The sequence below is a fragment of the Chiloscyllium plagiosum genome, unplaced genomic scaffold (genome assembly GCF_037043375.1).
Source record: "Chiloscyllium plagiosum isolate Xiang-an unplaced genomic scaffold, Cpla_swu_hap1 HiC_scaffold_34, whole genome shotgun sequence".
NCBI lineage: Eukaryota > Metazoa > Chordata > Chondrichthyes > Orectolobiformes > Hemiscylliidae > Chiloscyllium > Chiloscyllium plagiosum.
Genome location: NW_028270172.1, coordinates 27,877,436 through 27,902,781, shown reverse-complemented (window position 1 = coordinate 27,902,781; position 25,346 = coordinate 27,877,436). Strand labels below are relative to the sequence as shown.

General features: G+C 39.6%; 1 protein-coding gene across 2 annotated transcripts in view; it reads left to right on the top strand.

Annotated features, from left to right (window-relative positions):
- The first annotated feature begins 394 nt into the window (after positions 1–394).
- Positions 395–25,346, top strand: part of LOC122564422 (collagen alpha-6(VI) chain-like) — a 139,790-nt gene continuing 114,838 nt past the window's right edge. The window contains exons 1-4 of one of the 2 annotated variants that reach the window (XM_043719264.2): positions 395–439; positions 18,088–18,189; positions 21,206–21,817; positions 23,933–23,998. In XM_043719264.2, the coding sequence (XP_043575199.2) occupies positions 18,114–18,189; positions 21,206–21,817; positions 23,933–23,998 (754 nt within the window). In that variant the 5' untranslated portion in view covers positions 395–439; positions 18,088–18,113. Of the gene's footprint in view, positions 440–16,062; positions 16,082–18,087; positions 18,190–21,205; positions 21,818–23,932; positions 23,999–25,346 lie in introns of those variants that run through there. The other variant, XM_087978576.1, reaches the window with a different exon arrangement.

Here is a 25,346-nt window from a genome sequence, read left to right as displayed (position 1 = left end):
CTCTTCAGAGTGTTGGTGTAGAATTGATGGGCTAAATGGCCTCTTTCTGCATTGTAGGTAATCTATGATTCTATCTCTGATGGTTTTCAACTCTCTGTCCTGAATAGCATTGTAAAATTGAAGCATAAATATACACTTGCAGAGTATTGTTATTAATCTGAACATCATTTGGGTTTTATTTGACTCATCAGGTTCCTCTCGCTTCATAATTATACCTATTATCATTAAGTCACCACTTAAGTTCATTTGGATTTAAAATTTGGTCAGTATTTCAAGGGTTAATTGGTCCTGACTTGCCGTGACTGGGAGATGCTCACCAGTATTGGTAGTGAGAAGAGAGAGGAGGGACTTCTAACATCTTTATTAATGTGAAAGTTGCAATCCTAGCTTAGACTGTCAGAATCTCCTCTAACAGGGCAGCTCTAAATTGTTTGGAACGGTAAGTTGTACTTTCCTTTTGTACTGGCACAATGCAGTTTGAACATGAAGTGTAAGCAGTACATGAACAGTGTTTTTTTCTTTGCTAAACTGATGAATAATAATTCAGTATTGCAGGTTCTATTACAAAATACTGGTTAGCAAATGTTAAATTTTTCAAGAATATTAAGATTGCATATTAAGTAGATTCCGTAATTATACCAATCGTTTGCATCAGAAACATAAATAATTACATAGATGTGATTTCAAATAGTTCAGCCACTATGAAATCTGTGCCATATTTTACATTTGGAAATTAGTGTGGCTTAATGGAAAATTTAATGTTAACTAATGTGTTTTGGAATCAATCATCAGTGTTATATAAGTTTAATGGCATTTTATGAGGTTTCTGCATTCTTTACTTTTAATTGTTTTGCATATTTGAAATACAGCATTTGCTTTATTAAAATTATGCCAGTATCTCTTTGATTTATTTGTTTTACAGCAATCCTGAAACAGAAAGTGAATTTCTATCTTCAAGCTATCTAAATAGTTATTTTTTTTTAATCTTCAACTTATCTGAATAGTTGCATGGTTTTAATCAAAGGATCAGACTGTTTTTCATTAAAACAAATTGTTCTTAAAAACCTTTCCAAAATAATCCAGTTCATCACCCACACGTTCAGCCAACCACTTGTTAAAGCAAAAATCTCAAACATGTGTTTTTTAAAAAGTACACAATTCAGAAGGCTGGAGGTACACTTCAGTCACATTTACTAAATAAAAGCAATGACAGGATGCTACACCATTTTGAGAAGTGAAAATGTGACCCAGAGTGAATCAGAAATTAGTGATAAATTAACAAATGTTCACAACCACAGCAAATATCTTCTGAGTATAAACTGGTGCCATTAATGCTTTGTAACATCTTCACATACAATCACATTAGTTTTGGCTGTGGGTGGTAAGTTGAAAATGTACATTGTTATGTAATGGGGGGATAAATTTTAACATTCTTCAGGGGAGCAGGAAAGAAAAAACCCATTGCTGAAATAGCTCTATAATTTGAGAAGGAAGTATGTAACTTGTGAGAGTATCTTTCAACACAGAAAGAACAATGAATCCAATCACTCATCTGCAATTATAATTCTTTAAATATCACTGATTAGCTAAGTAAATAAAATAAACATAGTGAGTCTAATGTAAAGCATGTGATTCATATATACCTAATATATAATAATAAAATCCAAACACTTCAATATTTATATAAATATATATTATATATGTTTGGATTTTGAACTAGTGGCATGTTGATTTTAGACTATAGATATGAGGAGGTTTTATAAATTCTTGTCGGTATTTTCAGGGACATAATTTTAAATCATTATTTGTCAGAGACTAGATGATTGGGACTCTCCTGAAATAATAGTATGAGTTTGTTTATATTATGAGCGTTTTATGATTGAAGAGAAAAGCATTGTAAGGCATCAGCTTTCATTTGATTTGGAAGAAATAATAGTTGCTTTTTTTGATTAATAAAAGCTCACAGATTGGAACGTTTTTGTTTCAGTTCATAGAAGGCATGGCTGGGTTCGATTTAAGAACAGTTTTTCCTGGAGAAAGGACTTAGTTCAGAGCAGTTAAGAAATAGGTTACCTCAGTTTAAGGGTTTTAGTTGAGAAATCCAGAGGAGAAGTATTTGGTGAAACCATGAATGGTTTATCTGAAGCTAAGAAAGTTGAAGTGGTCATATTTAAAGGAAACAGGCTACCAAGCGTTCAAGACTGGGAATTCAGAGAAACAGTTCAGTCAAACCCATAGATGTGATAGAGTAGGGGAAAAAAACAAACTCTACAATGTCCGTTGATGGCATTGGGATAGCTGGGATGTTGCACTGCCATATGTTTCAAAATGTTTCATTTGGTGTTATATTTAAATAACTTGGTTTTTTTCATGTCATCTTCATTTCTTTTGTGTAACAAACTTCGGTTTTATTGCTAGAACCAAATTTTTAGAATTACTCTCACTGTCTCCATGGAAAACCACCACAGTAAATAGAGCAAAACAAAATATGATGTGTTAAGCCAGAGTTCAGATAATGATCTTATCTCACCGTATCATCAGCTGGGCTCTTACGAAGTTTGAGTCCATTGGTTTTAAGAGAGATCTGTGTCTTTCCTTTTAAAGTAATGGGTGCATAGAGATTCTGAACACAAAACAATTCATTTGTGGTAAAGTTTATCACATGGATTTTGAAGATGGCTTTGATTGTTGCTAAGAGTTTTCAGAAAGTGGAAGAAATAATTATGTAACATTTGAAATCTTGGACTAAAGCTAAACTGGTTGAGTTAGCTGATACATTGAAGGTACAGGTAAAGGTAGGATCGTGTAAGGAGTTGTCGAGAGTGTGTTGCTGGAAAAGCACAGCAGGTCAGGCAGCATCAGAGGAGCAGGAGAATTGACGTTTCGGGCCAGAAACGTCGATTCTCCTGCTCCTCAGATGCTGCCTGACTTGCTGTGCTTTTCCAGCAACACACTCTTGACTCTGATCGCCAGCATCTGCAGTCCTGACATTTTCTTTTTCTTGTAAAGAGGAGCTGCTTCAAGTGATTTTCCAACATTTAGAATTGGAAGATGGGAAACCTGAACTTGAGGTCACAGCTTGAATTAGCTAAGATGGAGATAGAAGAACTAGAATTAGAGAAGAAGACATGAAAAGCTTCGAGTTAAAATGAGACTAAAAGAAGAGAAAAAAACCAGAGGATAATGAAAAGTGAGGAAAATATATTTGTTTCTTGACAGCAATTTAACACGATGCCAAGCCCATAGAGTTAGTCAAGGGGAACTGGATTCCATGAAACAGGGTGATGCTTCAGTATCAACAACATAAATTGCTGAAGAAAGTCAACACATCTGAGAGGATCTGTGGAGAGAAAGCAAAGTTAACTTTCCAGGTTAAGTGACCCTTCTACGGAACAAAACCACAGATGCTTTAGTAATTCAGGTAGCTGTCACAATTTTTGAAAATTTAATTAAAAAGGAATAAAATGAAGAAAACAAGGCTGATATATTTAGCCAATCTTCTTTAATAGAAAAGAAAGAAAGAGATTTGGAGAAGAATTGCTAATCAGGGCTGTGGATAGGGCTTCAACTTGAACAGTGGGATGGTGGGTTCAGTTGCGAGGAAAATTGAGGAAAAAGTCGAGGGGGTGAGGTGTCTGCAAAAGCCATAAAAGTTTCCAGAACAGGTAATCAGGCAGAGAGTATGGAAAGAGCCAGGAATCCCATTTCAGATACAGCAGATAAGGGGACAACTATACGGAAAGAGGGTAGTTAATGCAGGACTGAGGGTGTTGTACTTAAATGCATGCAGTATATGAAACAAGGTGAAGGAGCTTTCAGTACAGATTAAAATTAGTAGGTACGATATTGTGAGAATCAGGCCTGAAAGTGGATCAGGCTGGGAACGAAATATCCAAAAGATACACACCTTATCAAAATGACAGGAAAATGGTCAGAAAGGGTGTGGTTGCCTTGTTAGTAAGAAATGAAAGTAAATCAATAGCAAGAGCTGATATAGAATCAGAAAGCATAGAACCTGGATGGGTTCGAAGAGTTCGAATGCTCCTGATGAAGGGCTTGCTCTCGAAATGTCGACTCTCCTGATCCTTGGATGCTGCCTGACTGGCTGTGCTTTTCCAGCACTACACTCTTCAACTCTGATCTCCAGCATCTGTAGTCCTCACTTTCTCATAGAACCTGGCTGGGTAAAGTTGAGGAGTCGTAAAGGACAAAAAGGCCCTGATGGGGATTATAGACCTCCTAGTAGTAATCAGGATGTGGGGAGAAAATAAATCAGAAGATAGAAAAAGCACATCAGAAAAAGAGATTAGATTACTTACAGTGTGGAAATAGGCCCTTCGGCCCAACACCGACCCTCCGAAGAGCAATCCACCTAGACCCATTCCCCTATATTTACCCCTTCACCTAACACAACGGGCAATTTAGTACGCCCAATTCACCTAATCTGCACATTTTTGAACTGTGGAAGGAAACCGGAGCAGCCGGAAGAAACCCACGCAGACACGAGGAGAATGTGCAAACTCCACACAGACAGTTGCCTGAGGCGGGAATTGAACCCGGGTCTTTGGCACGGTGAGGCAGCAGTGCTAACCACTGTGCCACCCTCGCACAATTATCGTACAATACTAGTACAATTACCATGGGATCTTCGATATGCAGGGGGACTGGGAAAATCAGTTTGGCAGCTGATCTCAAGAAAAGGGATTTTTGGAATATCTATGAGACGACTTTAGGGACCAGCTTATGGTAGAGCCTACTAGGGAACAGGCAATTCTGGATTTTGTGATTTGTAATGACGTGAAGAGAGCGCTTAAGGTGAAGGAACCCCTAGGTGACGGTGACCATAATATGAGATAGAATTCACTCTTGCAGTTTGAGGGGAAGAAGCTGGAATGAGGTGGAACGGTATTACAGCTGAATAAAGTTAACTACAAAGACCATGTGGGAGCAGCTGGCCAGAGTTGATTGGATCGGGAGCCTAACAGGGAAGACAGTGGAGCAGGAGTTTCTGGAGGTAACGTGGGAGGAACAGCAGACATTCATCCCGAGAAGGAAGAACCACACTAAGGAGTGGATAAGACAACCATGGCTGACAAAGGAAGCCAGGGACAGCATAAAAGCAAAAGAATTGCATCCAATGTGGTGAAGATTAGTGGGAACCCAGAGGATTGGGAAACCTTTAAAAACCAGCAGAGGATAACTAAAAAAACAATAAGATGAAATAAGAGAGCAATAAGAAAGAAGATGAAATATGAGGGTAAGCTAACTAGCAATGTAAAAGAAGATAGCAAAAGATTTTTTAGATACTTAAATGGTAAGAGAGGAGCAAGAGAGGACATTGGACTGCTGGAAAATGAGGTTGGAGAAGGAGGAATGGGGAGCAAAGAAAGTGGAGGAACTGAATAGATACTTTGCATCAGTCTTCGTGATGGAAGATACTAGCAGCACACCAGAACTTCAAGACAGTCAGCAGACAGGAGTGAGTGTCTTGGCCATCACTGAGGAGAAGGCAAAAACCAAAAAAACTGCAGATGCTGAAAATCAGAAAAAAAAACAGAAGTTGCTGGAAAAGTTCAGCAGGTCTGGGAGCATCTGCGAAGACAACTCAAAATTAATGTTTCTGGTCTAGTGACCAGAATGTTACACTGGACATGAAATGTTAACTTTGATTTCTCTTCACAGATGTAGCCAGACCTGCTGAGCTTTTCCAGTAATTCTGTTTTTGTTACAAAGGAGAAGGTGCTGGGAAAGCTGAAAGGCTAAGAAGTGGATAAATCACTTGGACCACGTAGACTATATCCTAGCGTTTTGCAAGAGATAGCTGAGGAGACTGTAGAGGCATTGATGGTGATCTTTCATGAAACACTGTAGTCAGGGAAGTACAAATAAGCTGGAAGATGGCTAATGTAACACCTCAGTTTAAGGAGGGACGGAGGCAGAAGACAAGATACTATAGGCTAATTTTCCTGATCTCTGCCATTGATAACATTTTAGGATCCATCAATAGGGATGCGATTGTGGAGTACTTGGAAAGTGCATTGTAAAACAGGGCTGAGTCAGCACAGCTTTGTCAAGTCAGAATTACAGCAGTGCTGGAAAAGCACAGCAGGTTAGATAGGATTTAAATATAAGGAAAATAGATGTTTCAGGCAAAAAGCCCTTCATCAGGAATGAGGCTGGGAACCTGGTCCCAAGGCCCCCAGACTCATTCCTGATGAAAGGCTTTTGCCCGAAATGCCGATTTTCCTGCTACCTGGATGCTGCCTGACCTGCTGTGCTTTTCCAGCTCCACTCTAATCTCAACTCTAATCTCCAGCATCTGCAATACCCACTTTCGCCTACAGCTTTGTCAAGGGGAAGTCAGGTCTGGCCTCTCTGTTAGAAATCTTTGAGGTGGTAATGAGCAAGTTAGACAAAGGAGAGCCAGTGAAGGTGATCTACTTGGATTTGCAGAAGGCCTTTGACAAGAGGCTGCTAATTTTTGTGAGAGCCCATAGTTTAGAGGTATGATATTGGCATGGGGATAGAGGATTAGCTGACTGGCAGAAGGCAGAATGGGGGGGATGTCTTGTTCAGGATGGCAGCTGGTGATTAGTAGAGTTCTGCAGGGGTCTGTGTTGTGACCACAACTATATACTTTATACATTAACAATCTGGATGAAGAAACAGAAGGCATTTTTGCTAATTTTGCAGAAAACGCAATGATAGCTGGAGGGACAGGTAATGTTGAGGAAGTGGGGAAGCTGCAGAAGGACTTGGAGAAGTCAGGAGAGTGGGCAAAGAAGTGGGAAAGTATGAGATTATGCACTTTTATAGGAAGAATAGAAGCATAGATTATTCTCTAAATGTGGAAACATTTTGGAATTCTGAACGTAAAGAGACACGGGAGTTCTCAGGACTTCCTGAAGATTAATATGCAAGTTCAGTTGGCAATTAGGAAGACAGATGCAACATAGATATGGAGATGCCAGTGTTGGATTGGGGTGTACAAAGTTAAAAATCACACAACACCAGGTTATAGTCTAACAGGTTTATTTGGAAGCACTAGCTTTCGGATCACTGCTCCTTCATCACGTGGTTGTGGAGTATAAGATTGTAAGACACAGAATTTATAGCAAAAGTTTACAGTGTGATGTAACTGAAATTATACATTGAAAAAAACCTTGATTGTTAGTTAAGTCTCTCATCTGTAAGAATGACAATGTTAGTTTCACTTTTCATATGTAAATTGCAAAACTTTTTCTTAAAAAGTTACATTCTCAAGTGAACTTTAACAATTGGTGTCAGCCCAGAGAATGTATTGGGTATTAGCACTCCTCTGTGCAGCTGTCTGTACAGCCATAATGTTTAGATGGATTCTAATCTAAAAAATGAATTAACAGAATCTTACATGGATTCATGCAGTTTTTGAGCAAAGTGCAATGTAACTGTGCAAGTACAAATTCACCCCACAAACTTGTATGTGTATGTGTGCATGTGTATGGGGGTGGGGGTGGGGGAATGGAGTTGAGTGTCTGGGAGAGAGAGTGTATGAATGTGTGTCTGTGTGAGTGTCTGTTTGTGCATTCATTTCAGGAAGGCTAGAATACAAGAGCAGAAGTATACTACTGTGGCTATATAAGGCTCTGATCAGACTGCATTTGGAATATTGTGAGCAGTTGTGGACAATATCCACAGAAGGATGTGCTGGCTTTTGAGGAGGTCCAGAGGAGATTTTCTAGAATGATCCTGGGACGAAGAGTTTGTCATAAGAGGACCAGTTGAAATCCATACTCCGTACAGATTAGAAGAATGGGGGTGGAATCTGATTGAAACTTGCAGAACACTGAAAGGCCTGGATTGAGTAGCCATGGAGAAGGTGTTTCCACTGGTAGGAGAGACTAGGACCTGAGGACACAGTCTCAGAGTGAAGGGACAACCCTTTATAACAGAGATGAAGGGGAATTTCTTCAGCCCGAGGGTGATTAATCTGTGGAATTCATAGCTGCAGCAGGCTGCAGCATCAAAATCATGGAATGTATGTAAGATAGGGATAGCTAGGTTCCTGATTGATAAGGGGATCAAGGGTTACAATGAAAAGGCAGGAAAATGGGGTTGAGAAGCATATCAGCCACGATTGGTGGAGTGACTCAATGGTCCAAATGGCTAATTCAGCTCATATACCATATAGTCTTATGAAACAGTCATTTCAAACAGCCTACTCAGAAATCAAATCAGAATCCAACCCTAAGTGTTATTATTTGGATAATGAAGTCCGAATGGGGAAATGGAGACTAACTCGAATACCAGCCTTTTAGGAAATAGGAAGTAATCATCAGGTCTTCGTTCCCTTTGAGTATCACAATGAACTTTTATGGGTGCCCACAAAATTCTAAAGGCAGGTCATTTAGCTGTTAAGAAAATACAGTTTAAGGTTTTAAAACATTTTTATTGGCCAGAGTTACGTAAAGATGTGGTCAAATGCTGCCAGACTTGCCACACACACGTCGGGAACACATTTCAACCAGATTGTGGAACAAGGCCAAGTGGTACCTAAGGAAATAAAGGCATTTTGGATTTTCCTGTGTCTAAAACAAAATGTGAAATTTTGCGATATGTTGGCAGGGATGCATTTTACCTGAAATTCCTTCTGAACTTCAGCACTGTTGAGGTACCTTCAACACATTTGCTGAAGACAAGCAGAAAACTGGGCCACAGGTAAGAATGTCAGAGTTATCTTGAAAACTTGAAAGCAGTGTTGACAACTGCACCAGTCTCAGTCACACCTAATTATGAAAAGGCATTTAAATCTGCTGTTGGTGCCAGTGATATTGATGTAGGGGATGTTTTACTGCAGGACGATGAGATAGAGATCAAACGCCCTGTCAGTTACTTTTCAAATAAACTGAGCATCAACAAAAATATTCAATGGTTAAGGAGGAAACATTCAATCTAGTGTTGGCTCTTCATCATTTTCATGATCATAGAATCCCTTCAGTGTGGAAATAGGCCATTTGGCCCAACAAGTCCACACTGACCCTCCGAAGATTAACCCACCCAGACCAATTCCCCTACCGTATTACTCTACACTTACCCCTCACTAATGCACCTAACCTACACATCTCTGAACGCTATGGGACAATTTAGCATGGCCAAATCACCTAACCTGCACATCTTTGGATTGTGGGAGGAAACCAGAGCACCCGGAGGAAACCCACGCAGACCAGAGGAGAATGTGCAAACTCCACACAGACAGTTAATGGAGGGTGGATTCGAACTGGGATCCCTGGCACTGTGAGGCAGCAGTGCTAACAACTATGCCACCACTATATGCATATTTTAAATTATGCACCACCAACTATGTAGAATAAACCATTATTTATATGAATCATAATCATTTGCATTATTTTTGGAAACATTCTGGGATAAGAAATTGTTTGTTTTGGTGGAGTTTAACTCATTAACCGTATGATTTACAAATCATTTAAGTGCCTGGAAAAAAAATTGCTATAGTGGATGTTTTGTCAAGAGCATAATGAAGGAAATCAGAGGCTGTAATGTCCATGGAATTCCCCATATTAAAAACGGATGCTCTGTAACTTGTATATTTAATGTCAATATGTTAGGGTTATTAACTATAGCTGCTAATAATCTGGATAAAGTTATGGATAGAGTAATTTGTGATGTGAGTAATTCTAGATACTTGGTGCAAACTTTATTAGAAATTAAATATATGAGCTTGAAATGTTCATTGTAAGACTTCAGTCTAATTGTAAAATGATCTGGAAATTCCAGAATGTCATTTTGTGGTAACAGAACAGTTTCTGCTCTGCCAGAGTTCTTCCCTAGCCAAGATGCATGATGAATTTCTATTGGAAGTTGGGCCAGGTAAAAGATACTTTCACCTCCTGCTGGCCTCCCCTTCCAGTAGGAAATTAATGGAGATAATGAGGTAATGAGGCATGATGTAATTAGTCAGAAATCCTCCACGTCCTTCAGCTCACGAACGCAACAATATGCCAAATCTGTGAACTAAGAGAAGAATCTTGGCTTGTATCATGCCAAACATAAAGCAGTCTTGAATTATTTGCATTCTATAGTCAAGTAAGAAACTTCATCCCAAGACATTGTAGCATTACTTCTCTTCCAATCTTTACTGTCTCCACTGGTGGAGTTTGAAGGTAGAATGAGATCCATGTCAGGTATTATGGGTCATATCACTGGTATTGTGGATACATATTCCTTTTGCATACATAGATCAGGATTGACTTGAAGTCTGGTGGGTAGTGGGTGGCAGGACATAATAGTCTTAATATAAGTATTCCCACAAAGATATCTTGGAGTGCAGGTTCATAGCTCTTCAAAAGTAGAGTCGCAGGTAGATATGATAGTGAAGACAACGTTTGGTATGCATTCCTTTATTGGTCAGAGCATTGAGTATAAAAGTTGAGAGATCATGTTACGGCTGTACAGGATGTTGGTTAGGCCACTTTTGGAATATTGCATGCAATTCTGGTCTCCTTCCTATCGAAAGGATGTTGTGAAACTTGAAAGAGTTCAGAAAAGATTTACAAGGATGTTGCCATGGTTGGACGGTTTGAGCTATTGGCAGAGGCTGAATAGGCTGGGGCTGTTTTCTCTGGAGCAGCGGAGGCGGAAGGGTGACCTTATAAAGGTTTATAAAATCATGAGGGGCATGGGTAGGAAAATAGACAAGATGTTTTTCGCTGGAGTGGGGGAGTCCAGAACTAGAGGGCATAGGTTCAGGGTGAGAGGAGAAAGATAAAGAAGAGACCTAAGGGGCAACGTTTTCACACAGAGGGTGGTGCATGTATGGAATGAGCTGCCAGAGGAAGTGGTGTTAGCTGGTACAATTACAACATTTAAAAGACATCTGGATGGGTATATGGTTTAGAGGTATATGGGCCAAGTGCTGACAAATGGGACTAGATTAGGTTATGGTATCTGGTTGGCATGGACGAGTTGGACCATAGGGTCTGTTTCAGTGCTATACCTCTCTATGACTCTATAATAGTTGTTACATACAATCTCTTGCATAAATGTGCCCTGAGAATAGGACTTCTCATGATGGCCCCATGAGGAAAAACATTCAGTAACTGTAACTTAGCAGCCTTTCCACTTGTCTCAACAACAGAAGGAAGAAGGAGAGAAGTCAAGGAGATCTGAAAGGCAACTGATTTTATCACATTTGATTGGTTTTACTCCACAACAAATAAAGAGACAGCCCTCTCTTCAACTATTAAGCTGAGCAGAAAACCCTTGCCCCAATCAACATATTGCGCTAATCCTTACAATTATTTACAAAGGAATGGTTCCATTGTCCTTGTCAATCTTTTACTAACAAAGTTGTACAGAAATGCTGCAAAGGACCAACATACTTTCAGAATGCTGGGCTAAATATCACAAAATTATTTAACTCCACTTCTACAAAAAAAATCTGAAAGTTTCATTGTGGCTGTTAAAGCCTGATAATTTTTTCATATTCGTTCACAGCATAAGGGCATCACTGGCTAGGACAGCATTTATTGCCCATTCCTAATTACCCAGAGGGCAGTTAAGAGTCAACCACATTGTAGTGGATCTAGAGCCACGTTTAGGCCAGACCAAGTAAGGACGACAGTTTAATTCCCTGAAGGAGATCAGTGAACCAGATGGGTTTTTTCAACAATCAGTTCATGGGCGTCATTAGAATCTTAATTCCAGAGCTTTATTGAATTCAAATTCCATCAACAACCATAGCAGAATTTGAACCTGAGTTCTCCAGAACATTACCTGAGTCTTCCTTTATAATTAAATTCCCATGGAATCATACTCCTGATCTCTAACAAAGTGGTTTTAAAATCAAAGCTCCAAATAGACTGATAAATTTAGTTATTAAACCCCCTCATACATATAGATGAAAACCCACTTCCCACTAAAACAAAATCCAAACTCTAAAATGGCTATCGGAATGAGGTGGGGTGTGCATGGAAATTCTTGCAGCAACCTGGTCACTGAATCTTTATTGGTTAGCTCATAACCTGTGTCATTTGACAGGCTGGCTGCAAATGTATTACCATCTTTGGGGCGATGGCCCTTTAAGAGATCAACATACAAACAAGACAAGCGCCTGAACGTTGTCACATGGACACAGGCTCCAGGCTCTCTGCATTGCAACAGTTGAGGCACAGGCTATATTTGGAGATTACTCTGTGCTGCAGATTTAGTTTAGCTGTAGATAAGCCCACCAAAAATCTTCAAGGAAAAGAAGTCTGGGGTAAATGTCAGGGAATAGGTCTGGGTGGGTTACTCTTCGGATGGTCGGTGTGGACTTGTTGGGCCGAAGGGCCTGTTTCTACACTGTAGGGATTCTACATCTATTCTAAATTGGCATACCTATCTTGTGTTACTTTTTGACTTCAGAATATTGTTACATGGTATGCCCCTGGGATGACTTTTCATTCAAAAGCACACGAAAGACGGAACCAGCCTTACAAACCTAAAGGCCAAGGGAAGCAGCAGGAAATAAAATATAACAGCAATCCAGATGTTCCCAGAGAGAAACGATATTTCTGAGTTGGCCATGTTCATACAGGCAACAGCTGATTCAAGCCCATCCTATTCAAACATTATTTCAAATTTGAATGCCTAACAGGCATCAATCTTGTGCTGGACTAAAATAAAACATGCCAAAGTACAAATAACAGAAAAAAAAAGCAAACTGCATTCAGGAACACCCAAAAGCATACTTAAAACAAACAATCAAGCCAAAACAAAAGGGGAAACAAATTGCTGAAAGCACAGAGGAGTGCACAAAGTTAAATATAAGTGAAAAGACAATCAGACTGAAGAAGAATGGAACTGGAAAGTTACAAATTTACTGTCCGAGTTCATATTTTTAAACAAGGGATTCCACAATGCTTCATGGACCAAACAGCTTCAGAACTGGTTAAACAAGCTGGGACAATACTGACAACAGTTGGTAATGAGGGTTTGTACCACGTTAATACTTTAGGATTATCTAGAGGACCACAGAGATCCTGCAAGGTTATGGAAAGTCCAAGAAGACTAATTGCATACAAGAGTCAATTTTAGAATTCATTGCTTAGAACTGATGAACTGGGCAAAAGCCAAGGTATCCAATTGCTCAATCTTTCAGTTAGTGTCATAACAAGGGTAAAAATTGTGACTTTTCAGATTATTGGAGCAGATAATGGAATTGGTGACTGCCTCAACACCTATTTGCTTTGATTCGTTGTTGTCACGTGTACCTAAGTGCAGTGAAAAGTTTTGTTTTGTGAGCAGTACAGGCAGATTATAACTTACAAGGATATACAGAACTTTGGGTATTTCGACAGAGTGAGAATGCAAGTTTATGGCTGCACAGGAGGTGCACAAAAGCAAGATAATGATTGTAAAAAATATGAGAATAACATCGACTGCAGAGAGCTCGCAAAGAGTTGCCGAGTGTCAGCGCCATCTTGAATCAGTTATTGAAGCATTGCAAAAGAATCTCTTTGATAAAAAGAAAAGGTCATAGCATTGATTCACTGTTAGCAGAAGGCAGAAAACATGGCCATTCACCCACCATGAAGCTAAGCTACATTCCAACATCTGTGCAATGTGTGGGGTCCAAACTGGTCTGCCTATATCAGAAATCCTCTACCAACGATGCAGTCATAGGCTACAAAAGGGCGTAACCAACAGAAGACAGGCACAGCAGTCTGGCAATAGCAGCACTGAATGTAATTACCTACATAATCCTAAGCTAATATACACAGTTCACAGTTAGACAGACTCAAGTCAAGAGTCAAGATTAGAGTAGTGCTGGAAAAGCACAGCACGTCAGGCAGCATCCGAGGAGCAGGAAAATCGACATTTCAGGTTAAAGCCCTTCATCAAGAATGAGGCCTCATTCCTGATGAAGGGCTTTTGCCCGAAATGTCGATTTCCTGGCTCTTTGGATGCTGCCTGACCTGCTGTGCTTTTCCAGCACTACTCTAATCTTGACTCTAATCTCCAGCATCTGCAGTACCCACTTTCACCTACACTCAAGCCAAGAACCAGATTTGAACAAATTGCAACCAGGTGATGAACCGATTTTTTACATTGCAAGTGGATTGCATTGTGTTGATGAAGTCAACCAATTAGAAACGTTTACCAAAATCAGTATTATTTTTCCAGAGAAAATTGGTAACTTACACACTCAAACCAAGATTGACATTGAAGATACAGCAAATATCCCACAGTCCAAATTCTGAAAGACACGCATCAGAATTGTTGGAACTCAATGACGAAGCAGACAACTGTGAAATTAATTGCATACAATACCTTACTTTGGTACACATACAATGCAATGGAACTATATCAATTCAGGGATACGTGTGCGCCAAATTGGGCATGAACCATGTGACAGCCTCAAAGTGTTACCCTATGTCAAACAACGTCACCAAGTGAATGGTTTGCACCATGAAGTCACTCATCCTGAAGGGTGGTACAAAGAAAGACGAGTTTCATGCTGCCATGTTACATCTCAAAGCTGCATTTCTGGTTATGGGGTTCCTAATGCCAGCAGTGAGAATGACATCACCACGAGCTGTTCAAATTCTCCAAGGTGATGGACAAGGCATAATAAAGGTGGTGTATGTGTGAAACCACCCCAAATACACAAAAGTCAAAAGATCAGTATCATACCCCACATTAAATGAAATCATAATACTGTATGGAACAACACTGAGGAGGACTAGAAGCCAGAATAGACAAATGTTTAGTATGCCAATTGAGCATATTGAATGAGGACACACCCTGACAACTGTGAACATACTAATGACTGCAGACCAAGAACAGCCAAGAACAAAATCCACTTATCCAGATGGCTGCAATATATCAGATCGCAAGAAGTTGGGAAGCTGCCAAATCAATATATGGACTCTTGAACTACTCTATTTGTAAATTTTATAATCCCTATCTAAATCATCTAGTCCCCATGGTTATGTGTTTTGACTTGTAGTTTACAAGAGCTAACTTTGGAAAAATAGAGATGAAGTGTTACCCTTTATGGTGTAATCTGTTTTAGTCAAATACCCGAATGTAAATCACAGGCCCACAGGCTTTCTGCACAGCAGTATTCAATGCACAAACTGGGTCAAGGCATTACTATTTATCATACATAATATAGTTCAGCTGTAAATAAATCTATGAGTGATGTTAAAGTAAACAGAATTAGCAAATCCCATATATGTTGCATTTAGATAACACAAGAATATCATTACAACTGGGCAGCAGAGGGATCTTCCATGCCAGGGAAGTGAGAATTTAATTAAAATTCAAATGCTTATTTCTAATGTTGTCAGTCAGATCCCAAATCTATTTTAGCAATTGACAATCATATTTGATGATTACCCCCCACAGGAGCACTAATTGCAAAGGGAGTTCAGACCAAGGATAAGGCTAAAGGGTTCAGGATATTTTCAAACAAAATGATTTTGTTGTGGGTTATGAGGAGCAGAAGTATACCTCTGATCCTTGCGAGGAACTCCAGGGCCCCAGGTTTTTCTCTATTCATGATCAGCTGCATGTTTAACCACTTATCCCAAAACCTGGAACTAATCTCCCAGATCCTCAAGTCTTGGTGACAGTGGTCTGGTCCAGTATACAGAACTGAGGCTCAGGAATTAAAGTGACCTAGCACCTACACCACCAGTCCCATTTTCATCCTAGGACTTAAAGGCCCCTTGCAACTTTCGGAAACCAACCAGAGCTCTACAACAGCTATTGATCATTTGGAACCCACAAAACTTTGAACCCCAAAACTCATAACCATACTGGGGCTTTGAGAATCCCTGATTCAGAGTAACACCACATTTTCAACTCACATCACAGTCTTTAATTCTTATATTTGCTAATATGTGACAGATTCAGTGCAATCTAACAGCAAAGCAATATTATACACATCTTTTAAACAACCTTCTTAAAACAAACAAGATTATAACTAAAACAACTCATTCTGTATTTCAGGAGTGCGTGACTTTATATATTCCAATCATACTCTATGTGAATACATGGTACATTCGGAATAAAACAGGTGATAGCACAAATAGAAGTAAGTGTAATCTGATAGCATTACAGAGATAAGGCTGTTGATAATGCAGATTAGGACCTGATAATAGGAGCTTTAGGTCATTTAGGATGGACAGAGCACTAGGAAAACATGAAGGGACAGAGTATTAAAAGAAAATTAATTTGGAGATTAATTTGGAGGAAAAATTACAGGAAAGTTATAGGAGAAAGCTATGTAGAAATATAAAAAACAGATAGTTAGAATTTGATCATAGAATCCTGACAGTATGGAAGCAGGCCATTCAGCCTATCAAGTCCACACCGACCCCCCTAGACCTAGAGCATCCCACCTAGACCCAGCTCCCCACCATATCCCTGTAAACCCACATTTCCTATGGCTAGTCCTCTTAGCCTATGCACCACTGGACACTATGGGCAATTTAGCATGGTCAAGTCACCTAACCTGCACATCTTTGGACTGTGGGAGGAAACTGGAGGAAGTCCACACAGACCCGGGGAGAACATGCAAATTCCACACAGTCACTCAAAGGTGGAATTGAATCTGGATCCCTGGTGCTGTGAGGCAGCAGTGCTGACCAGTGAGCCACTAATATTTGAAAAGGAAAAGAGCTAACAAAGTGAACATTAGTTCTGAGGAATTAATAATAGAAAATAATGAGATGGCAGATGGATAATACCTGTTCAATTTACCAGTCTTCACTTGAGATAACATCTCAGAAATAGCTGTAAATCAGAAAATAGAAGGGAGAGAGGAACTCAGGAAAATTACAATAACCAGTGAGACTTAGCAAAGTGTTGAAGCTGCATGCCATTGAGTTCCTGACTCCTGAACTCCTTCATCCTCAAGTCTTAAAGGAAGCAACTAATGAGATAGTTGATACATTGCTTTCAATTTTCCAAAATACCTTTGATTTGGGGAAGGTTCTATTCAAACAGAAAATAGTACATGTAACTTATTTATTTCAAAAGGGAAGAAGACAGGAAATAGAAAATTAAGCTCAGTTCGATTAATATATGCCAGAGTTATTATCAAAATTATTATAGCAGAGCATCCAGAAACATTCAAGTTAATCAGGCAGTCAATATGATTTTATAAAAGGGAAATACTGTTAAACCAATTAATTGGCATTGTTTGGGGAAGCAGCATGTTCTGAAGATATAGGGGAACCAGTGAAAGTACTATATTTGGATTTCGAGAAGACATTTAATAAGGTGCCACCAAAAATATTCTGGAAGGAAATGGAAAAGAAAACAAAAGGGGTAGGGGGTAACATATTGACATGGTTACAAGATTTGTTATCTAACACATCATCTACTACAGGGATTAGTGCTGGAGTCTCAACTTCACATTTACATAGGTGACTTGGATGGAGAGACTGAAGTACAGATATTAAATTTTCTGCTGACAGTAAAGCCAGTATAAAAGTAAGCTGTGAAGAGGATATAATGAAGTGATGTAGATAAAATGAGTAGACAAAGATCTGGCAAATATAGCATATTGTGGGAAAATGTAAACTTGCACCTTTCAACAATAAGAAAAAGAAAGAAACGTTATTTAAATGCTGAGAGGTTACAAAGCTCTGAGATGGAGAGGGATCTGCTTACCAGTACATGAATCACAAAAGGTTAGTTACAACAAGCAATTAGGAAATCTAATATTATTGTTAAAACATAGATTTTTGATCAGCAAGGGAAGTGAAAGGTTGGCAGGAGTTAGTGGGAATGTGCATTAGGGAGGAGAAAGTGAGGTCTGCAGATGCTAGAGATCAGAGCTGAAAATGTGTTGCTGGAAAAGCGCAGCAGGTCAGGCAGCATCCAGGAGAATCGACGTTTCGGGCATAAGCCCTTCTTCAGGAATATGCATTAATCCAGTCAGTCATGATCTATTTGAATGGTGGAGAAGACTTGAAGGGCCAAGTGGCCTATCTCTGTTTCTATTTCATATATCCATGCATTTAACTATAACAATACAGAAAGAAATTATGAGCTACATAACATACTTAATAATTTTCTTTATATTATTCACAGGGAAAGCACTTGGAACTACTGCCAACATGGGGCTGTTTGAAACACCAGTGACCTCATTTCTTCTGACAATGTATCTGTATCTTATCAGCACTCAGCAACATGGTACTTAAATATTTTGACTTACACTAAGCAAAGTATTCTCAAGTTGGCACCTTAAGTTTTATACTTAAATAATAAGAAATTGTAGTGGTGCTTCTTTTCAGTTATGCATTCAGTTATGGAAATCACTGAATTCAGAGGAACATTCGATTATGGAAATGAAAATGCTTAATGTTCTATGTATTCATCTTATATCTCTGTTAAGAGTATTTCCTAACTGGTTAAACAAGTACTGCAGAGAATTGCCCTGAGGTTCTCAATTGGGTTCCTTCTAACCACTCCTATGTATTTTATACCAAAAGCTTTTTATTTTGTTCTGATGGAAATTAGGTCAGCTTTAGCATTCTATTTTTTTTTATTTTATTAAACAAATTACAAAACAGTTTACAAAAAACATTGACAGCTGTACACAAAAGACAGCAGTTTTACAAGGGAGAGGAGCAGCAAAGCTAGGCCCCGAACCCTACCGTTCAACCATTTTACAGGGAGAGGAGGACAAACCTCAAATCCCAGTTCCACATGTGACAAGACAGTGACAATGACATTTATACATTAGACAATACCGTTACATACAAAAGTGCAGACAATACAGACCCAGCAAGCCCCCGCCCCTACCCACCTTCCGGTTCTCGGTCCACCCCATGCCCCTTCCAGTTCTCGGTCCGCCCTGACACACCTAGCTTTAGCATTCTATGCAGTTTCCTACTCACCTGATGACAATTTATTCATTCCCTGCTTGATTGCTGATTAACTAAGAGCCTAAAATGTTACAGATATTTGCTATCAAAGCATTCTAGGGCAGCCAATTCTTTTCCTGCAAACCCAGCCAAACTTTGAGATGGGAATTCAGACTGGGCTGTCAGTCTGTCCAAAGCAAGGAGACATCCCAACTTAATGTAATAAAATATCACATAAAAAATAGCACTGAAAATACTATCTCAAAAGTGTCCACACAGTGTACATATAAAGTTGCTTAATTCCAATTTGTGTTGCCCATAAAGAGGCTACGTTGCCATTTTAATATAATTGCTTAAATTAAATATTATTTAAATTGTTTTGCTTAAAAAAGTATCAAACTATCAGGAGTAGACTATATCAAATTGCATAAAAGCAGATGTTGAGAGCCTCTGGAAGAATGAGGAGCAGATATCCTGCTTCCAAGTGTTTTCTGAGATAGTGAAGGCGTTGGTTATAATCTTCCATAACTCCTTAAATCTGGAAGGGTTATGAGATAACAGAATTAGAACATTGGTCTGTAAGGCTAAAGATAAGATGCCTTTTCTTACCATCTTATACATGCAATACATAATGTCTGGTTATTTTCTGAGGGATTGAGCTGTTCATTCACAGAAGTGCAGACCTCAATCTATTACAATAGGAATTGCAGTGAAGAATGAAAGGTGATCTAACTAAAATGTGTGGGATCCTGAAGAAGCCTGATGTGTTGGACATTGAGAATATATTTCCTCTTGTAGAGGTTCTTGTAATCAGAAATAGGGAACACAGTTTAAGTATAACAGCTCTCATAGATTTTTGTTTTCTTTCAGAAGTTTGTTAATATGTGAAATTCTCATTTCTTAATTTTTTAAGTATATACAGAGTGGGGCAGTGTTGAATGTTGTCTATCCCTAATCACACTGAAACAGAGTACCTTGCCCAGCCATGGCAGCACGATGGCTCAGTGGTTAGCACTGCTGTCTCACAGCACCAGGGACCTGGGTTTGATTCTGGCCTCAGCTGACTGTCTGTGTGGAGTTTGCACATTGTCCCCATGTCTGTGTGGGTTTCCTCTCACAGTCCAAAGATATGCAGGTTCGGTGAATTGGCCATGCTAAATTGCCCATAGTGATAGGTGCATTAGTCAGGGATAAATTTTGGGGAATGAGTCTGGATGTGTTACGCTTCCGAGGGTTGGTGTGGACTTGTTGCGCCAAAGGGTCTGTTTCCACACTATAGGGAATCTAATCTAATCCATTTCAAAGACAGTTAATGTTACCTTCTCAGCTGTGGTCTGAAGTCACATATAGGTCAAATCACCAAAGGTCAGCCCATTTACATCCCTGAAGTGCATTAGTGAAGCAGATGCGTTTTATAACAATTGATAACAATTGGTCACTACCCGTAGGACAAGATTTCAACTCTCATATTATTAATAGAGTGTAAATCTCACTAGCTGCCATGGTTATGTTCCTGTGACTCCACAGCATTAGCCTCTAGGTTAATATTCCAGTGACATTACCACAATGACACCATCTCCCCTGAAAGCAGTGGATGCTGTATTATTTAATTTATTCAAGACTGAATTAGTTAGCTTTTTGTTAGATTGGTAAGTCAAGGATTATGGAGTCAGAAAAGAAAGTGGAGTTAGAACCACAACCAAATAGAACATGATTTTATGGAGTAGGTCAAACAGCTAGTGAGGACTGCAGATGCTGGAGATCAGAGTCGAGAGTGTGGTGCTGGAAAAGCAGAGCAGGTCAGGCAGCATCCGAGGAGCAGGAGAACTGACGTTTCGGGCAGGAGCCTGATGAAGGGCTTCTGCCTGAAACGTCGATTCGCCTGCTCCTCAGATGCTGCATGACCCGCTGTGCTTTTCCAGCATCACACACTCTTGACTCAAACAGCTGAATGGTTTACTTTTGCTCCGCGGTCTATTGCTCCTGTGTTCCTAGAGATTGTGAGAAAGCTAGTGTTAATTATCAGTACTGTTTTTTTCACCCAGAATTCTGTCTTCTAATCACCACATAGTTACAGTTTGAGCATTCAATTGAGCTTCTCTCACAATTTCTGAAATTCTATCTAATTGAGGATTTGAGGTCAAGGCAGTTAACATGCTAAAAAGAACAGGTTCCAGTATAAAGGTGGAATGTCAGTATAAACTTTAAATGTAGATTACAAGGAGTAAATTCATGGAATTAGGTGCCTGAAGAATGTGAATTTGAAGATTGATGAGACTTAATGAGACTGGAGATGTTTTGGTTTCGTTTTTGACATTATCTTCTTTTTCCCAAATTCACAGTTCATGCTGAAACTTTTGCTGATATTGCATTTTTGGTCGATGGATCTCAAAATATGGGACCCCAAGCATTTAAACAGGCACGGGCTCTTATCTTAAAAACTGTGACAAGGCTGAACATAGGAAAAGATGCACACAGAATTGGGCTTGCTCAGTACAGTCATGATGCACAAGTGGAGTTTACTTTCAATACATTGAGAACGAAGAAGGATGTATTGAATTACCTAAAGAGGAGGTTCCAGTATAAAGGTGGAACATCACTAAAAACAGGCCTGGCTTTGGATTTTCTGCATAAATCTTACTTCACAGCCGACGCTGGAAGTCGAAAAAATGAAGGCATCCCCCAGATTGCAGTATTAATTACATCTGCACCATCGAATGATGATGTTGAAATTTCTTCTACTTCTTTAAGAAATGACGGAGTGATAGCTTTTGTCATTGGTGTAAAGAATTCAGACTTAAGCGAACTACAAAAGGTTGCCTATCTTGGAAATGCTCCATTCGTTGTCAAGAGGGATAACTTTATTGGTTTTACAAATTTAGCAGTGGATTTAACTAAAACAGTCCAAAATATACAAGAATTTCTAAAGGTGGAAGTGACCAAACCACCAGCAGGTAAAACCCAAATTACTTCACTTTCACTCAGACCGGAATGATTTGCCGTTGCGAAGGCCTTTGTATTGCTTTGAATCAATTCGCTGTGTAAGAATATACAGTGGCTGCTGTTGTCCAAAGAACATCAAATGATTATGGTGTAAAAGTTCACTATTTAAGGTTAAAAAATCACACAACACCACGTTTAATTGGAAGCACACAAACCTGTTGGACTATAACCTGGTGTTGTGTGATTTTTAACTTTGTACACCCCAGTCCAACACCAGCTTCTCCAAATCTTCACTAATTAAAGAGTTGTTGGGCTACAAAGAAGGAATGAATTGAAACAATAAGAGTTTTTTTGAAATTTAATGTCTACCATATAACAGTGAGAGAGGAATATTATAAATGTTTTCTGATGTCTCATTCATTCAGAATAGGACTGAGTTTTCCAATAGCCAGATAATTGTTTCTGAAGTGTAGGAGGGTGTTGGGCGTTGGGATCCTGTGAAAACCCTGCAGTAACAAACTTGGAAGGAACTACCCTGGAAATTGAATATTCCACTGGGCAATTTCCTTATACTTTGTACTCAGAGTATCCATTTAAATTGAAGAAGAGTGCCCCACTACAGTTGAGTAAATAGTTAGAAAAGTTAGATTATTAAAAACCTAGTTGAACACCTACTGATCCTAATAAGCACTTTTTCTTTGATCCCACCATTCCTTCACGTTAATAATTTGTTCCTGTAATCCAAAAGGAAGACAACCGTATAATATCTGCTATATCCATTTCACTGGTGAACATAAACAGAAATTACTGGAGAAACATAGAAGATCTGGCAGCATCTGGGGTGAGCAAGCAGTTTTGAGTCCAGTGACCCTTCTTTAGAGCTAATAAGAGCCAAGGAAAGATTTATACTGGGAGGTGGGTTGGTGGGGTAAAGTGAGCAAATAATGAGAGAGAGAGAGAGAGAGAGATGGTTAATAGTAAGCCAGGAAAGAAGAAAAGCAGAAAAGCTAATAATGGGGAACAATACATTAGTGAAACTATGTTGGCGGTGCTAAAAGCAGTCCATGTCTTTGTTCTAATTCATTCAAGGGATGTGGACATCACTGGCTGGTCAGTATTTATTGTCCAGAGGCCAGTCGAGAATCAACCTCATTGCTGTTGGTCTGGAGTCACAAGCAGGCCAGCAGTGTCCTTCCCTAAAGGACATGAGTGAATCAGATGGGCTTTTCTAACAGTCAGCAATGGTTTTATGGTCATGTTATGACAGAGCCTGGGGGCAGGTAAAGGGCATGGAAGGAAGTGTTCAGGCTTTAAAATTATTGAATTTAATATTGTGTCCTGAAGGATGCTGGGTCTCCAAGCAGAAAATGAGACACTATTCTTCCAGCTTGCACTGAGCCTCGCTGGAGCACTGCAGCAGAAACGTTGGCCAGGGAACACAGTGATGCCAGGCAACTGGAAGCTGCGTGTAAATTTGATGGACCGCATGTAGCTAATCCACTAAGCGGTCACCCAGTCTGCATTTCAGTTTATGTCATTTGTATAAATACCACCTTTTGCTCGCTATTATCAGTCCTGAAGAAGGACCACTGGGACTCAAAGTGTTGACTCTGCTTTTTCCCCACAAATGCTGCCAGACCACCTGAATTTCTCTCGTAATTTCTGTTTTTGTTTCAGATCTTCACACCCTCACTTTTTTTTGGTAGTGAACAAGGGTGGCACAGTAGCTCAGTGATTAGCACTCCTGCCTCACTGCACCAGGGATCCAGGTTTGATTCCAACTTCAGATGACTATCTGTGTGGAGTTTACATGTTCTCTCCATGTCTGCGTGGGTTTCCTCCGGCTGATCCAGTTTCCTCCCACAGTCCAAAGATGTGCAGGTTAGGTGGATTGGCCATGCAAAATTGCCCATAATGTTCAGGAATGTGTAGGTTAGGTGGGTTAGCCATGGGAAATGCAGGGTTACAGGGATAGGGCAGGGGATTGGATCTGGGTGGGATGCTTTTCAGAGAGTCAGTGTGGATACGATGAGCAGAATGTCTTGTTTCGCACTGTAGGGATTCTATATTTTCTACACTAAATAGATGTTAAATAATGAAACTTATATGTTTTTCTTTATGATTAGTGTCACCATCTATTCCCAGAAGGCCTTTGGTTCCAGATGGACCCTGTCCTGCAATTAATGTAGAAGGTAGGAGGATGTTCCTGCAGATGCTGGAACTGTACTCAAAACAAAAAGAAGGCTGGAGATCACAGCAGGTCTGGCTGCACCCATGGAAAGCGAGCAAGCTAATGTTTTGTGTCTCGCTGACTCTTCATCAGAGCTTCATATCAGATCTCATGAAGAATCATCAAGGCTTGAAACATTAGCTTGCTCTCTCTCTATGTGTGCTACCTGACCTGCTGTGCTCTCCAGTATTTCTTTGTTTTCAACAATACAAAAGTATTGAGTAAAGTGGTTGCCTAATTCATAATTACTAAAAACAAAAACTAATTTAGGAATAACTGATTCTTGAAGATAAATTATCAATGTGTACTTTAAACTGTATGTTTAAAATTGGATGGGATTTCCAGCATATCATGAAACAATTAACTGCCAATATAATTGTTCATTTTACAGCATGACAAAGGCTCAGATAGCCCTATTTCTCAATAAGAGTTTTGAATTTGTTTCTGATGGTAAGTGTTGGAGCAGCTAGGGGTGACACTGATTTTTTGGTATTCATCCATGGGAATGAATGCATCGCTGGCCAGGCCAGCATTCATTGCCCATCCCAGAAGGCAGTTATGAGTCAACCATATTGCTGTGGCTCTGGAGTCACCCGTTAGCTAGATCAGGTAAGGATAGCCATTTCCTTCCCAAAAGGACATTAGTGAACCAGATGGGGTTTCCTCCTGACAGCGGACAACAGATTTATGGTCATCATCAGACTCCTAACTCCAGATTGAATTCAATGGAAAAACAAGTTCCACCATCTGTCATGATAGGAGTCGAGCCCAGGTTCCCAGGGTCTCTGAGTTAATAGCCAAATGATGGTACCACTAGGCCACTGTTCCCCTCAGAAGGTGCACTGGGTCTAGGTTTGTGGTTGTGGGATTTGATGTTGCTGAGGATATAAACATAATCAGTTGCCAACACAGAATTCCCATTCTTTATTGCTGGGAGAATGAAAATATCAGCTGATCCTGTTACTGACCACTCAGTTGTTCCCTTGTACCATTGGGGTAAAATGTGGCACCAGAGATCAGCTCAGCACAGACTAGCAATTAAAAGTGATGTCCTTTTGGTCTGATATTACACTGGCAATGTACACAGCCAGCAACCACTATTTTCATTTCTTTTCAAGCATTAACCCAAAGTTCATCCTTTATCTGTATTTCACTAGCAATGGTAGTGATGGTCCTTACTGTCTCTCGGGTATGAAAGCCTCATTCCTCCATGGTATTGGTTTCAGCAGCATCACGAGGCTGGTCAAATTTTATTGAACTTTGCTTCCATCACAATGCTTGGTGTATTTGACACTAAACTGCAGAGACAT